We start from the raw sequence: 14344 nt of genomic DNA, 5'->3' as shown, positions 1-14344 counted from the left end.
CCAGAGTCCTCTCTTCAGAAAGAGGCCCAGAGAGGGAAGAGACAGCCCAAGACTGCACAGCAAATTCATGTCTGTACCTGTGGGTTCTCCAGCAGGGACTGTCTTGCCAAGGGTATGGTTGTATCACCTTGGGGACCAATTAACCAACCCCAGCCCCCCACCAAAGCAGGGCTGGTGCCCCTGGAGGGGAGTCAGAGGTCACTGAGCACTCAGCATGCTGCCCTCCCCAGCCCCCAGCTCCCCATCAAAGCTGGGTCTACCCCAGTTACACAAGTTGGCCCCCCCAGCGTCTTTGCCTTTGTAGAGATCCCTGGGTTTCCTGGGCCTTGATTCTCAGACCCCACCCCCATGCAGCCCTCCTTGACTGCCCATCCCCACAAAGATGCCTTCCTCAGAGTTCTCACCTGTCTGTCTGTCTTAGTCTCTCCTTGGGGACCGCCCCCATCTTCGGGAGAACATTCACTGTCCTCTTGCAAAGGCAGATGTATAAGCATGGCTGAACCATCACACTGAATCACACATGGGAGGTGTCTGTGCCCCCCAGCTACCATGTGTCCTGCATGTGAGGGCTTGCGGGCAGCAGACATTCCTGAGTTCCAGGCCTGGCTCCACCACTCACCAGCTGTGTGACTTTGGAAAGTCACTTAACCTCTCTGAGCCTCTGTAAGATGGGAATAAAGAAGCCTATTTCCTGGGCAGCGAGAGCCAGGGGCTGGGATGAGGGTGAGGAGGGAGAGAACTCACGTTCACTGAGAGCATCCGTGGTGCCAGGGGCCCTGAGAGGTCGAGGAGACTCGACCGAGGCTCCAAGTGGGACTGTCCCAGAGCCACCGGTGCTCCCACAGGGCTACGTGCAGGGGCTGGGGTTCACACCAGGGACCCCCCAAGCATGTACTCTTGTGCCCGTCACCTGCCCAGGAGGTGCCTTCGGGTCAGTGGAGAGACTCTGGCCTCAAGGCCTTGGCGGGACCCGGATCCTGGAGGATGACCGTCATAGCAACGACAATAGCTAATATTGACTGAGCATTTACTCTGTGCTCCTCTAATCCTTCGTCCATGAGGCATCCCGTGTTAGGGATAAGGAAGCGGAAGCTCAAGGAGCCACATGTGCCTGGAGTCACCCAGTAGCAGTAGGCTGGGGAGCTGGGCTGTGGACCCTCACTTGTGCCCAGAGGTTGTGTGCGCTGGGCGTGAGGCCAAGCAGGGACCAGGGCGGGGCTGGGTCCCCAGCAGGAGGCAAGAACTTGGCTAAGTCCGAGCAGAGCGGCCGGCAGCTGGTTCTTTCTCGGCCTCTGGTTCCAGCTCTGGGCGCTGAAGGGCTACGCAGACCTCCCTGAGGTTGGGGTCCCTTTCAGAGCCTGAGGGGAGCTGGGGGGGCCCAGGGTCAGGGGCCTGGCCGGGACCATATCCCAGGCAGTGTTCTCACTCCTTGCCTGGTTTCTCGCCCAAGGGGAGCTGTACTTCATGTCAACAGGCGTGCCGAGTGCCACAGCGGCCCGTGGGGTTGTCTACAAGGTGATCGACCCTTCCAGGTGAGCCCCGCCCGCTGCACTGTCTGGACTCCTGCTGCCTGCCAGGCGCCCCCCCCCCCCCCCGGACCCCCGTCTCCATTGTCTTGTTGCCCTCTCCACCACCCCCTATGGGAGGGTATGACTCATAGCCCCATTTTTCAGAAGGGAAAACACCCAGGGAAGGGAAGTGACCGGCCAGGTCCATAGTGCTGGTGAGGGGCAGACCCGGGGCTCAAAACTAGATCTGCCGCCTCAAATCCAGTTCTACTCATGGTAGGAGGGGGCCAAGGATGCCTCCTGGGCCAGATAATCACGGGCTTGACCTGGCTTTCTGGCCCGCTCCCCACCCGACCCCATCCTTTCTCCTCTCTGACTTGCCACTCACTCCTCATTTCCTGGGCCACCCACCCTGTGCACCACCTCCCCCAGCCCTTAACTTGCCTGCGACACCCTGATCTCCACCTGTCCCCGCCATGAGGCTGCCCTCCTCCCCAGCAGTCCCCCCTTCCCCTGGGGAAACCAGCTCACTGGCTCCTGTGTGGAACATGCTGGGGCTTTCCGAACACCTCCCTGGCCCTCCCCATGCCCATCTCCATTTGCTTTGCTTCTACGTAGACCCACTAATTCAGTGCCAGGTGGTGTTCTGACTCTTGCCATGTACAACTCCTTGACTTCTCAGCCGCTTAGTTTACAGAGGTGGAAATCCTATAAAGGCGGACACCGCCCTCCCAGCCAGAGCCAGAGCTGGGCTTGGGACAGGCAGCTGGCTCCAGAGCCCTGCTCTGACCCCATGACAGCATATCACCACCCCTTGACCCTTAGGCCTCACTGTCTCCGAGGGACCTCTCCCTCCAGGTCTTGTCCAGTGCTCCCCACGGCTCTCACCACTCAGACCCGTAATCTGTAATCTCCCCCTGGCTCGGGAGTCTCCAAGGGCTAAGACTGCCCTCTCCACCCCTTCAAAGTCAGTGCCGGCCCTGGCCCTGGCCCGGAGCACAGCGGAAACTCAGGTGTGTTTGACCGATGAATGGATGATCTGATTTCTCAAGCTCCTTCTCAGCCCTTCAGTTTTGCTTCTCAGCTGGCCTCCCACGGCTCTGTATCTCCTTTCAGCACCTGGGCGAGCTGCCCCACGTATGCACAGCTTGCGCCCACCCCCAGCACAACTCCCCCACCCCCACGCCGCCCCAGGCCCTCAAAGAATCCACTCACCTCCAGCAGCCCCTGATGCGGACAGTTATCCTCACCTTTGAAACATCCTGGATTGGGAGAAATCCCGAAACACCATCACTCTTTCAAAAAATCATTTTAAGAAATTAGAGTAGTTTTAGATTTGCGGATAATTTGCAAAGATAGTTCCGAATTTCCCATATACCCCTTGCCAATGTCCTCTGTCATTAGCCTCTTGCAACGTCATGGTACACTAGTCACAGTTAATGGACCGATGTTGGTACATTCCTATTAATTAATTAAAACATTCTCTAGTTTCCCCTACTGTCCTTTTTCTGCTCCAGGATCCTACCCAGAATCCTACATTCCCTTCAGTCATTGTGTCTCCTTAGCTTCCTCTGGTCTATGACAGATTCTCAGACATTCCTTATTGACCATGCTTTTTTTTTTTTTAAAGACAAATCTATTCATTATTGACATCGTTATTTATCAAGAAACATAAGGACTTCCTCCTTTCATCCCTCCTTCCCATTTCCCCAAGGTCCCCCCCCAAATCTGCTGGCGCCCAGATTTATGGCGATGCCGAGGAACACATGCAGAGGAACACATGCAAACTGCATTTTTCTTTGTTCGTTTTCCCTATTTTGTGTAAACATTTCCACGTTGTGACATCACTCTTGAAAGCATCATTTTGAATGGCTGTGTAATTGGCTATTGAGTCACTGGGCCACAATTATCTTATGCGTTCCATCGACATGAAGTTTATTCCCCCCCTCTTTTTTTTTAAAGAGTGCTTCTCTAAGGAAATATCACATATCTGAAGCACGTAATTTCATGTCAGAGGCCGCCTTAGACCCACCCTCTCCTTTTGCCACGAGGTACCTTTCTTTCGCTATTGGCTCATTCTCCCCATGCGACGGAGGGGACCCAAGGCTTAGGGAGTTCTGCTCAAGGTCCCCTGGAGGGAGGAGCCAGAAACAGGCTAGATTCCTTCCCTTCCCGCCCTCCCTCATCTCTTTTGTGCTTCTCTTTTGGAATGCATATCTTTCTTTGCACCCACAACATCCTGCATAGAGGCTGCATTACAGAACACAGGAATGAAGAACTCCGGAGTGGATGAGTGGGGTGGGGGCATCCATCACTGCCCAGACAAAACCACTGTGGCATTTAGGGGTGCATCTCCTACCTTTTGCCTAACAGATTTTTTTTTTTATATCATTTCCTTAAGGAACAAAACCGTGCTGGGTCTGTCTGCAGCATGTGGATATTATCTGGGGTTCAGAGCAAAACCCACTTTTTCTGCAGCTTTGGGAAGCGTGGGTGACTGGCTGTGTTTCTTCAACCTCTGGGGGGAAAGACCCATACCCCTCCTCAGTTTCCCTCTTCGGCCAAGCCTATCTGGAAGCCACCTCCTGTCACATGGCCACTTCACCCCTCGGGCTTTTCCATTGTGCCGGCTGGAACCTATTGAAGTCTGGACCCACGTGGGCCAGTCCCAGAATAGGGTCTGTCCCATTCAAAGACTCACAGATCGACAGCCAAAAGCTAATTAAAATGGAATTCCATGCCTTACTTGTGCCCCTCGGAGATGTCAAAGGAGACCCAATTCAGAGCCCTGGTAACCCTTCTCAGAAGCATCTCTCCCCAGCTCTCTGAAGCCCCGCCCTCCACCCCCCCCATCCCTCATCTCCGCTGCCAGCCCTGCGGCTCTTTCCGACCCTTTATCTTTAGATTGACCTTACCTTTCCCTCCTATGCGGCATCACCAAAATCCAGGGCCAGAGGGGCAGAGAGAGAGAGAGAGAGAGAGAGACTCTCAAAGGCCGTGGGGTGCAGGGGCCAGGGTGGGGTGCGGGGACCAGGGTGGGGTGCGGGGATCAGGCTGCAGTCACAGTTACAGCAGTGGGGCTGGTGGTGGAAGGAAAGGGGCTGTGACATTTGATCACATTCCCAAGACAGTTCATGCCCTGACTCAGAAGCTCAGCCTCTCCTGAGCCACCGGCCCTCAGGCTCTTGAAAAGCAGACACTGAGCGGACACCTGGCAGACCATCATACAAGATTTCTGCCCTGGGGTTGGGCTCCCTGAGCCCTGGGGGCAACACGGTAGGTGCCCCACCAATGGCCACCATTGTTGTTCGCGTCCCCCTCTGCCCAGGCCTGAATGCACAGGTGCCTGGCTGCCAGGGGAGAGCGGGTGTCAGAGGGACATGCTCAGGGCAGGCTCCCAGGGTGGCACTCATGACCTCCTGTGTGTTGGCAGACGGGCACCACCCGGCAAGTGTCGGATCCAGCCTGCCCAGGTGAAGGTGAGGAGCCGCCTCATCCAGTTTGTGCCCAAAGAAAGTAAGTGCCTGCCAACAAGGACGCAACGGGGGAGGGGAGCTCCTGTGACCCGGGGCCCAGCTGCTCCTCCCGCAGATATGGGTCCTTCTGGCTGACCCTGGATGCCCTTCCTGGGCCCCAATGCCTAGCACTGGGAATGGCACCCGTTAGATGTTCAGTTAACGTGGGTGGAGCTCCTTGAACCCAGGCGGGTAAGTGGCCCCAAGGGGCTGCAGACCTCAGAGGGGGTCAGGGGAAGGGGAGGGATGGCTGGTGCTAAGCCAGGTACGCTCAGAGCCCTCGGGACAGACAGATAGTGGGTATATCTGTGTGGGAACAAGACTGGAAGGAGTCATTCTCGATGCAGGCGCCTCAGGGGAGGGGGGCATCTGCCTGGGGCTGCCATAAGCTGGTTCTGTTTGACAAGTTTGGTGGGGAGGGAGGTGGGCACAAACCCTCATGACCTGAGGGCCAAGCAAGGCCACAAATGATGACCCCTGGCATTTGGGGCCAACTGAAAGGGCAGGCGTGACAAGGGGTCTGTGAGGGGGTCTGTTCCCCTGGGCCCCGTGGGAGCATAGAGAGAGTGCTGTCAGACCATCCAGTTCTTAAGAGGTGGGAAATGGATCCATCCATCCATCCATCCATCCATCTGTCCATTCACTTACCACACACGCGTGCTTCCAGGGGGACATACCACTGAGCAAGACAGACATGGTCCCCGCCTCCTTGGGTTGTGACAGTCTCTCCATTTGCAAATTTTGGCCCCTTTGGCTCAAAATCTTAATCACCCTGCAGGCCAAAGGAAATCCTTCAGTGGGCCCAGTGGGCCCAACAGACCGAGGACCCATTGGTGGACTGAGAGGTGGGGGAACAGGAAGAGGGGGAGGCTGGGCACCTGGCAGCTGGGGGCGGGCAGCCCTGAGGAAGGGGAGCCCCCAGCAGAGGACAGTTGGGGGAAGGAATGAGCTCAGCGTTTGGGGAAGTTAATTCTAGCTGCAGTTGGTTTCAGGCCTGGGCCAGTTTTCCATTCATTCAGCAGTTTCTGGCACTTTCGATTGTCACCCCTTCCATGCTGGATGCTGGGGCCAGAGGAGGAGTCAGAGCAGGCCCTGTCCTGGCTGGGGCAGACCGAGAAGTCACTTATTGTCCCGGGGCTGTTACAGAAGTGTGTGGCAGCAGCCACGGGGCCCCAGAGCAGTGCAGGACTGGGGTGGGGGTGGGAGGTTCCCAGAGGCTGAGGGTTGAGACTGGAATGAAGAGGAAGGGTGCACTGTGGGGGGGCAGTCTGGGCAGCTGGACCAGCAAGAGCCAAAGCAGAAGGCTCCCCAGCAGTCTGGGGAGCTGGAAGTCCTACCCTGCGGGTGGAGTGGGGGCCAGGGTGCAGGGAGGGGGAGCGTCTGGCCATGTCCCGCTGACCTGCTCCTGGCCTTGAATCAAGGCCCTTCATCAGCTTTCATCTCAGCTGAGGTGGGAGGTTAGAGGGCTTCGGACTGGTGACCCTGGGTTCCCTCCCCACAATAAGGGAGTAGTCTGGGAGTTCGCCTCCCCGGACAGAGTGTCTCATGCAGGGTGAGGTTTATCTCTGGCTGGCTGACCAGGGCGGAGTGTGAGTGTTGGGGTGCTGCAGGGACAAAGGGAGTTATCCACCTCAGCTACCCATGCCTGTTGTATCCAGGCCTTGTGGTGCAGTAGAAGGTCGGGGTACCCTGCCCCCTCTCTCTGGTCAGGGCGGGCCCCAGCCCCCAGCCAGCAGCCTTGGGAGCGTGAAGGGGAGACTTCACCCTGCCCTGACCCGCCCTGGGCAGGCCAGTTCCCATCCTGCCTGTCTGCCTTAGATCCTCAGCAGGTTTTCCCCATCAGTGGGCCTCAGCTTCCTCACCCCTGAACCAAAGACTGGAACCAGAAAGGGTCACTTGCTCTGAGAAGCCCTCCCAGACACTTCTCTTCCACTGGGCTCATGAGTTAACAGTGGGAGGGGCTGCCCTCCCCCATCCCTGCTCCCAGACTAGGGACTCCCAGGAGGGCAAGACTAGGGGCAGGGGGAGACCCCAGAAGCAGACTGGCACAAATCAGCTGCCAACGAGTGTTTGCAGAATGACTGAAGAAGCACCCTGCACCAGCTCCAGGCTGGTATCCCCAAGAGGTACCCCAACCTCAGGGTCGGACTGGAGGGCAGAATGAGAACAACTTTCCCTAGGGGTCTGCATTCCGTGGTGGAGAGCTGGGGTGGCCTGGGCGGCTGGGGTCCCTCTGACCGCCCGCTCTTCCTCCGCGCAGAGTTCATCCGGAGGGCAGAGAGCACCCCACGGCCCACAGCGCGTGTACCCACCCAGGCGCCCCGCCGCAGCCACCCCACAGTTGCTCTGCCCGCACCCACCCCGCGGCCCGCAAGGCCCACCCGGCGACCCGGGGGCCGGAGGGGTGGCGGGCGGCGGCGGGGTCGACCAGGCACTGCGGACCCCACGCCCTCGAACGGCGCCGTGCGCCTGGTGCGGCCCGCGGGCCTGAGTGCGGGCCGCGGGCGTGTGGAGGTGTTCGCGGGTGGACGCTGGGGCACCGTGTGTGACGACGCCTGGGACACCAAGGCTGCCGCCGTCGTGTGCCGCCAGCTGGGCTTTGCGCACGCCGTGCGGGCCACCAAGCGCGCCCAGTTTGGCGAGGGCCGCGCGCTGCCCATCCTGCTGGATGACGTGCGCTGCGCGGGCAGCGAGCGCAACCTGCTGGAGTGCACGCACGCAGGCGTGGGCACGCACAACTGCGGGCACGAGGAGGACGCGGGCGTCGTGTGCAGCCACGAGGACCCTGACCTGTAGGCGAGCACCATCCGGCCGGCCGCAGCCTGGCAGGGCCCCTCCGCCCTGAGCGCGCCTGGTGCGCGCACAAGCCTGCGGGCAGAGGGGGCCCATCTGTAATGCTGTCCTGTGGGCGCGTGTGAGGTGTGTGCAGTGCTCCCGTGCTCTGTGTCCCTGCCCACGTGCCTTCCGCAGACCAGAAGCCACAGTGTGTTGGGGTCTGTGTAGTCACCGGCCCCAGGTGTTCTTTTCTTACCTCCAAACATCTCCGGCACATGCAGGAACAGAGTCTGGCCATGGACCCTCAGCACTGAGGGCTACCACCCTTCAAGGGCAGACTTGGTCCTTGGCCGCATTAACAGAGGCATAGCTGGCAGATTGAGGGAGGGGACCAGGCCTGTCCTGCCCAGGGTTTGAGTGGAAGGCCCTGGACCATCTGGAGCATGGCCTACAGAAGGTGACTCAGAGAGCATGGGCAGGTGGCCCGGCAGGTAGAGGTACTGAAAACAGGAAGGCGTCCAGTGGGGCAAAGGGAAGCTGTTAGACCGATGAGCCCAGAGTGAACTGTGGGCCATGGCCGTCTGAGCGAGGATCAGGCTGCCTGGGGGAAGTGAGCATCTGGTGAGGGCTGGCTGGGGGAGGGGGGTTCTGGATGACCTCTGGCAGAAGCCTCTTGGTCATCTTGGACTTCATTATCATCGTGGGTCCATGTGGATGCTCTGGGGACAGTGCTGGGGCCCTGGGCCCTGAGACTTGACTCTCCAGGGCTCACTGGGAGAGAAGCCACCCACCTGGCCACTCCAAGCACCATGGCCCCCCAGTGAATGGGGGGGCATCAGGTTTCTCTGCTTTAAAGGCTGTGTTAGGGCCACTGGAACCACCTTGGTCCTCTCCATCCCCATGCTGCTCAGTGAAATCCCAGGGGACCCTCTGACTCCTCCAGCATCCCCCCCCTCCCAGGGGTCCAGAAAGACTACTGATGCTCTGTCACCTGAAGCTGTGCCAACAATGTGACTGTTTACAACCCCCTTCCTGCCTCTTCTCTCTGACCTGTACTGCCGGGGGGCTGGAGGTGGAGGTCAGGGGGGTGGCTAGGCCTGAAGCCTCCCTCCTGCTCACAGGTGGAAGTTCCTTTGCCCACTAAGGGCCTCCACACTGGCCCCGTGTGTCAAGTACAGTTGGGCATGGTCTCTCGTAGAGAGGAGAAGCAGATGGTCACTGGGCAGTGGGAACAGGGTATAGCCCATGTCAGGGTCTGTCAGGGCTATGGGGGGCGTCATCCCAGCCCAACCTGTCCATTATTCTGAGAGCTGAGCCGGCACCCGGGGTGGTGCGCCCAGCAGAGGCAATGGTGCAGGCAAGTCCGGGGGGGTGGGGGGGGGGCGTCTCCTGGCTGCTCCCTGAAGCTGAGCGTGGAGTACGGGACTGCCGAAGAAAGCTCAGAGTGACCTCTCGGATTCCTCATACTTCTGCCTTGAGTGGGGTCGGCAAGGGCCCTGGGCCCTGGCCCCTTGCCTTCCCCGTTGAGCCCCGCCTGGAAACCATAGCCCTGCCATTGAGCACAGCCTGTCTTCGGGGCACCGTTGTAAGCACAGTATAGCACTCGTGAAATCATTTGAGCCTTTGAACAGCCCTCTTCTTTTACAGATGGGGCAACAGGTGCACAGCCAGGGAGGAGAGAAGCCAAATGAGAACCCACGCAGCCTGGCTCTCGCACTTGTTGGCATCCTCACCGTTCATTGCCCTGCCTGACCCTAGGGCTGCTAGGCCAGCAGAAAACGGGGCTTGGCCCAGGGAATCCCCCGGGGCTCCTGCCCACTGTGGGCTGGGAAGCAGCTGATGGAGACCCCTGCCTCCTCCCACTGCCCAGCAGTAGCTGACAGGCATCTTCCCTAGATACAGGGAAATTCTGAACAGTGTTAGGAGCTGGGAGGGTTGAACTCCTCACTGCTCCCGTGGAGAAAGGAGCCTGGGAAGCTGAGTGTCCTGAGCCTGTCCCAGATGGGGCTGAGCCGAGACTAGAGCCCAGGGAAGGGGGGTGGCCCTCCAGAGCAGGGTAGCACCATGGCCCTACCCAGTGGGGTAACCAAAGCTGTTGGTCCCCCTGGGCCCAGAATGGGGAGGTGGTGGTGGGGGGGTCATACAGCCTCTTCCTGGGGCTCCTCCATGCTCTTCCCTGCCCTTTCTCGCCCTGTCGAGCCCCCTCTTCATTTCAGAGCCTGATGGCAGTGGGGACAATGATGCCACCAGGTGTGGCCTGGGAAGTGGGACAGAAGCGATGGGGGGCATCTCCCACTGCTGCTCAGCATGATAGCCTGGAGCCACCATCTGGGTGGGGCTCCTGATACCTTCCCCCAAGTGCTGGGGTGGTCCAGCTCTCCGCTGGGCCCGGAGTGTCACTATTGTTTGGGGGGCAACTGGGAGCTGTCTCAGGCCCCTGCACTCCTCTTGGTGGGGTGCTCCCCGCTCCGGTCCCCCACCTCCTGACCCCTCAGGCTCCAAACAGGGCTTAGGCTTCAGGCTGACTCCTGACAAGGAGGTTGACACAGACTCACTGCCCCTTACATAGTAACAAGGGTGGACACCTGACATCTGCTGAGCACTTACTATGTGCTAGGCACTGTTCTAAAAGTTTTACTCAGTTTTCATTCACTTAATCCTCATATTAAGCCATATGAGGCAGGTGTTCTGTTCACCCTTCATCGTACAGATGTGGAAACTGAGGCCCAGGGAAGCTTCGTTACTTACCAGTTGTCAAATAGTCAATATTTGAAAGCCGGCAGTAGGGCCCCTGGAGCCCCAGCTTTGGATTGTCACCCTGCTGCCTGAAGAGCATTGAATTCAGTGTCCCCCCCCCCACTTCCCATCGGCCCCTGTCATTGTGCACATGGGGCACAAGCCCTAAGAGTGGCAGAGCTGGCTTCAGACTCCCTGTCCAGTGCTCCTTTCACTGCACTGCCTACAACTGGCTACTGAGGGAGCATTCACAAGTGATTCTGTCCCCAGGGACTTTGATCCTGCCGTGGAGTCCTCCAGGGTCTCTGGGGATAGGGGCTGACCCTGGCCAAGGCTCCCTCTGTTCCCTGTCAGCCTCTGCCATCACCCCCTGTAATCGGGCTTCCAGTCAGCAGGTAGAGTGATCTCTCAGAACCTGGCCCAGAGAGGGCCTGCCTCCACCCGGCATCACACGCTTAGTTCTTGTGCCCTTGGAGCCCGATGCTGCAGGGATGTCCCAGGTGCGGCTGGCACCCAGGACTGCATCCGTGGTGTCAGCCTCGGGGAACAACACTCCGGGTCCCTGACAGGGCCTTTTTTGTTCCTTGTGTGCCTGCATCCCCCTAACAAGCCTGAGCCAGGCCAGGGCCTTGGTCCCATGTTCAGAGGGGAGGCAGCTTTGCACCACTCCAGGGAGCAGCCCCTTCAGAGCAGGCAGCTTTTGGAGCCTGCAACCTCCCTCAGTGATTCCTGCTGGGAAACTGCTGCTGCTGCTTCTTTTTAAGATTTTATTTATTTATTTGACAGAGAGAGAGAGGGAGAGCATGCGCACGCACACAAGCAGGGGGAACACCAGAGAGAGAAGGAGAAGCAGACTCCCTGCTGAGCAGGGAGCCCAATGCGGTACTCGATCACCAGGACCCTAGGATCATGACCTGAGCCGAAGGCAGACGCTTAACCTACTGAGCTACCCAGGTGCCCCTGGGGAACCACTTCTTATATCATGCTCTCAAACTTGAGCAGAAACACTTGCAGGGCTAATTAAAACACAAGGGGCTGGGGGCCTATCAGAGTTTTTGTCTCAGTAAATCTCAGTGGGGCCGAGAATTTGCCTTGTGACACCGGATAAAGCTGATGCTGTTGGCCTAGGTGCCACACTTTGAGAACCACTGTCTATACTAGTGCTGTCCGATAATATGAGCCACATAGGTCATTTAAAATTTTCTAGTAGCCGTGTTAAACAAGTAAAACGAAATAGGTGAAATTAATTTTGATAATATATTTTCTTGAACCCAGCATATTCAAAAATTACCATTTTAACAGTTAATCCATATAAAAATATTAAGGAGATTTTTATTTTTTATTTTTATTTTTTAAAAAAGATTTTATGTATTTATTTGACAGAGAGAGAGACAGTGAGAGAGGGAACACAAGCAGGGGGAGTGGGAGAGGGAGAAGCAGACTTCCTGCCGAGCAGGGAGCTCGATGCGGGGCTTGATCCCAGGACTCTGGGATCAGGACCCGAGCCGAAGGCAGACGCTTAACGACTGAGCCACCCAGGTGCCCCTATTAATGAAATTTTTTAAAACATTTTTTTATATCCAATCAGTGTAACCCAGTGTCTATTTTACACACACAGAACCTCTCAATTTGGACCGGCCATGTTTCAAGCGCTGGACTGGCATATCTGGCCAGTGGCTACCATATTGGATAGCGGTGTCTAGACCTTTCCAGGAAAGGGGGGGCGGGCAGCTTGTTGGCCACGTGCTTCCCGGCAGTGCCCTCTGCTGGCAGCTTGTAGTGCTGCCTGCCCAGGCAAGGGGCCTGGAGACCCACATGAGCATTTGGGTGCCCCCTCTCTCATCACTCCCCATCTGATCACAGGAGAGCTGGGAGAATCAGATGAAGTGGCAGTGGGCCAGCAGTAGACTTGGTACATGGGGAGGGGACACTGGTCAGGGACAGGGGTGCTCTGTTGACAGAAATGCCAGTTGAGCCCTGGTCGCATTGAGCCAGAGGTTACTGGTGTTGAGTAATGCACCAGAGAATATTAATGCCCATTCCTCTCCTTAGCTCTCGTTGGACAGGCTTAGACTCACAAACGTACCCTGAGGCTCCCCCATGCCTGCCTCATGTGAGACCCCAGACTGTGCCCAGAGCAGTTTAGGATCTATCTTCAAAAAATAGTGGTTGAGGGGTCCTCCTTCCAAATTGTCCCCAGCCCCTGGAACTTTCACAGCCCAGGAGGGGCTGTCTAACCTGCCTACCACCATCAGCACCCCCAAGCAGGACCAGCCAGCCGCTGCTCCTCACCGCCACATGGGGGCGCCCCGACAAGCCAACGTCTCCCAGCCCCAGCGGTAGATGCATCCAGCTCCCCGCGCCGGGATGGACACCCAGGCTGCGGTGGTAGGGGACAGAAATCCTGTCTCTTCTGAGTCCAGTTCTTTTTTTTTTTTTTAAAGATTTGATTTATTTATTCATGAGAGACAGACAGAGAGAGAGAGAGAGAGAGAGGCAGAGGGAGAAGCAGGCTCCCAAGGAGCAGGGAGCCCAATGCGGGACCCGATCCCAGGACCTCGGGATCATGACCTGAGCCGAAGGCAGACGCTTAACCATCTGAGCCACCCAGGCGCCCTGGGTCCAGTTCTTAAAGCATGGCCTTCTCCGTCACCCTGAAGCCCACACACCCCTCACAGTCATGTCCCTCCTGGGGACTGTCCCTGGCTGCACCTGGGAAATAGGTACACAGACCTCAGTTTCCCAACACCCTAAACCTCTCCGGGGCTGCCCCACGAATGGGGCAGGGGCATGTCCCCTTCTCAGGAACCCGGCAGCATCTATCTTTGGGCGCCCCCCCCAGCCCGTTGGAATTGAGGGGGACTAGGAACATGCACACCCGGCCCTTCCCATCCACTGCTCCCACTCTGGGTGCTCCCACTCTGGGCGCCAAGTGTTGGGCTGAGAACTAAAAGTGCAGAGCTGGGCATCCTCTGTCACACCCGAACGGGTGAGGAGAAGGGGGTTACATAAACGGGAGGGAAGTCTCAGTTATTACTTCACAAATACCCTTTGGCCACCGCGGGCACGTTTGTCGCCTTCCGTCGAGGGCGACCTTGCGCACCCAGACTTGCACGCCCTCTAACTGCGGCTCCTTTTGACCTGGGTCAACGCCTCCGACCCGACCTTTCCTGCGCCTGGGAGGCTCCGGAGGCGTCGAGACGCGAGGAGGGACGATTCCGGTCCAGCTGTGCGCTCTTCTTTCGCAGACACAGCCTCCCTGTGTCCTCGGGGTCCTCGCTACCTGGCCCGTGGGCCCCGCGGGAAGACAGTCGGCGCTCGGCGGGGACCGGCCAGGCAGGGGGAACCAGCTTTGGGGGTTGGGGGTTCCAGAGAGAGGCATGGGAACAGTCGGAGTAAGACGGGCTTTTGGAGGCTGGGATGGGGTTCCCAGGAAGATTTGAGAGAGAAGGGAAGGGGCCTAGGTCCGCGCGCGGAGAACGGCGTTATTTGAAGGCGCGCAAGATAGCGGAACCAGCCAGCAGGTCTTAACGCTGTCGCCGGGGCAGGAAGCGCGGAGGAATCGGGGTTGCCAAGGACAACGCGTTCTGGGCGGAGCTGCTGTTGGGATACAGCTTGAGGGGCCGAGGGCCGGGCCTGGGGAGGCGGGGAGGGGGCGGAGCATGGGGGGGGGGGTTCCGAGCCAGAAGCGGCGTTGTGACTGGCGGAAATCCCATGCTCTGGGCGGGGCCTGAGCGTGAGCGGGGTTGAAGTTGGGGCGGGGCTTGGGGCGGGGCGGGGACGGGCCCCGAGAGCAGGAACCGGAGGCGG

At 58.4% G+C, this 14344-nt stretch overlaps 1 protein-coding gene across 1 annotated transcript in view; it reads left to right on the top strand.

The window, feature by feature from the left end:
* The window catches only part of HHIPL1 (HHIP like 1), a 28721-nt gene extending 17437 nt beyond the window's left edge, over window positions 1-11284 (top strand). The window contains exons 7-9 of the mRNA XM_027572154.2: window positions 1451-1532; window positions 4942-5024; window positions 7284-11284. Of these exons, the coding sequence (XP_027427955.1) occupies window positions 1451-1532; window positions 4942-5024; window positions 7284-7819 (701 nt within the window). The 3' untranslated portion in view covers window positions 7820-11284. The remainder of the gene's footprint in view (window positions 1-1450; window positions 1533-4941; window positions 5025-7283) is intronic.
* The last annotated feature ends 3060 nt before the right edge of the window (window positions 11285-14344 follow it).

Source organism: Zalophus californianus, chromosome 6 (assembly GCF_009762305.2).
Source record: "Zalophus californianus isolate mZalCal1 chromosome 6, mZalCal1.pri.v2, whole genome shotgun sequence".
Classification (NCBI taxonomy): Eukaryota; Metazoa; Chordata; class Mammalia; order Carnivora; family Otariidae; genus Zalophus; species Zalophus californianus.
Note: the sequence above shows the minus strand (reverse complement) of the source record. Positions and strands in the feature narration are given on the sequence as shown.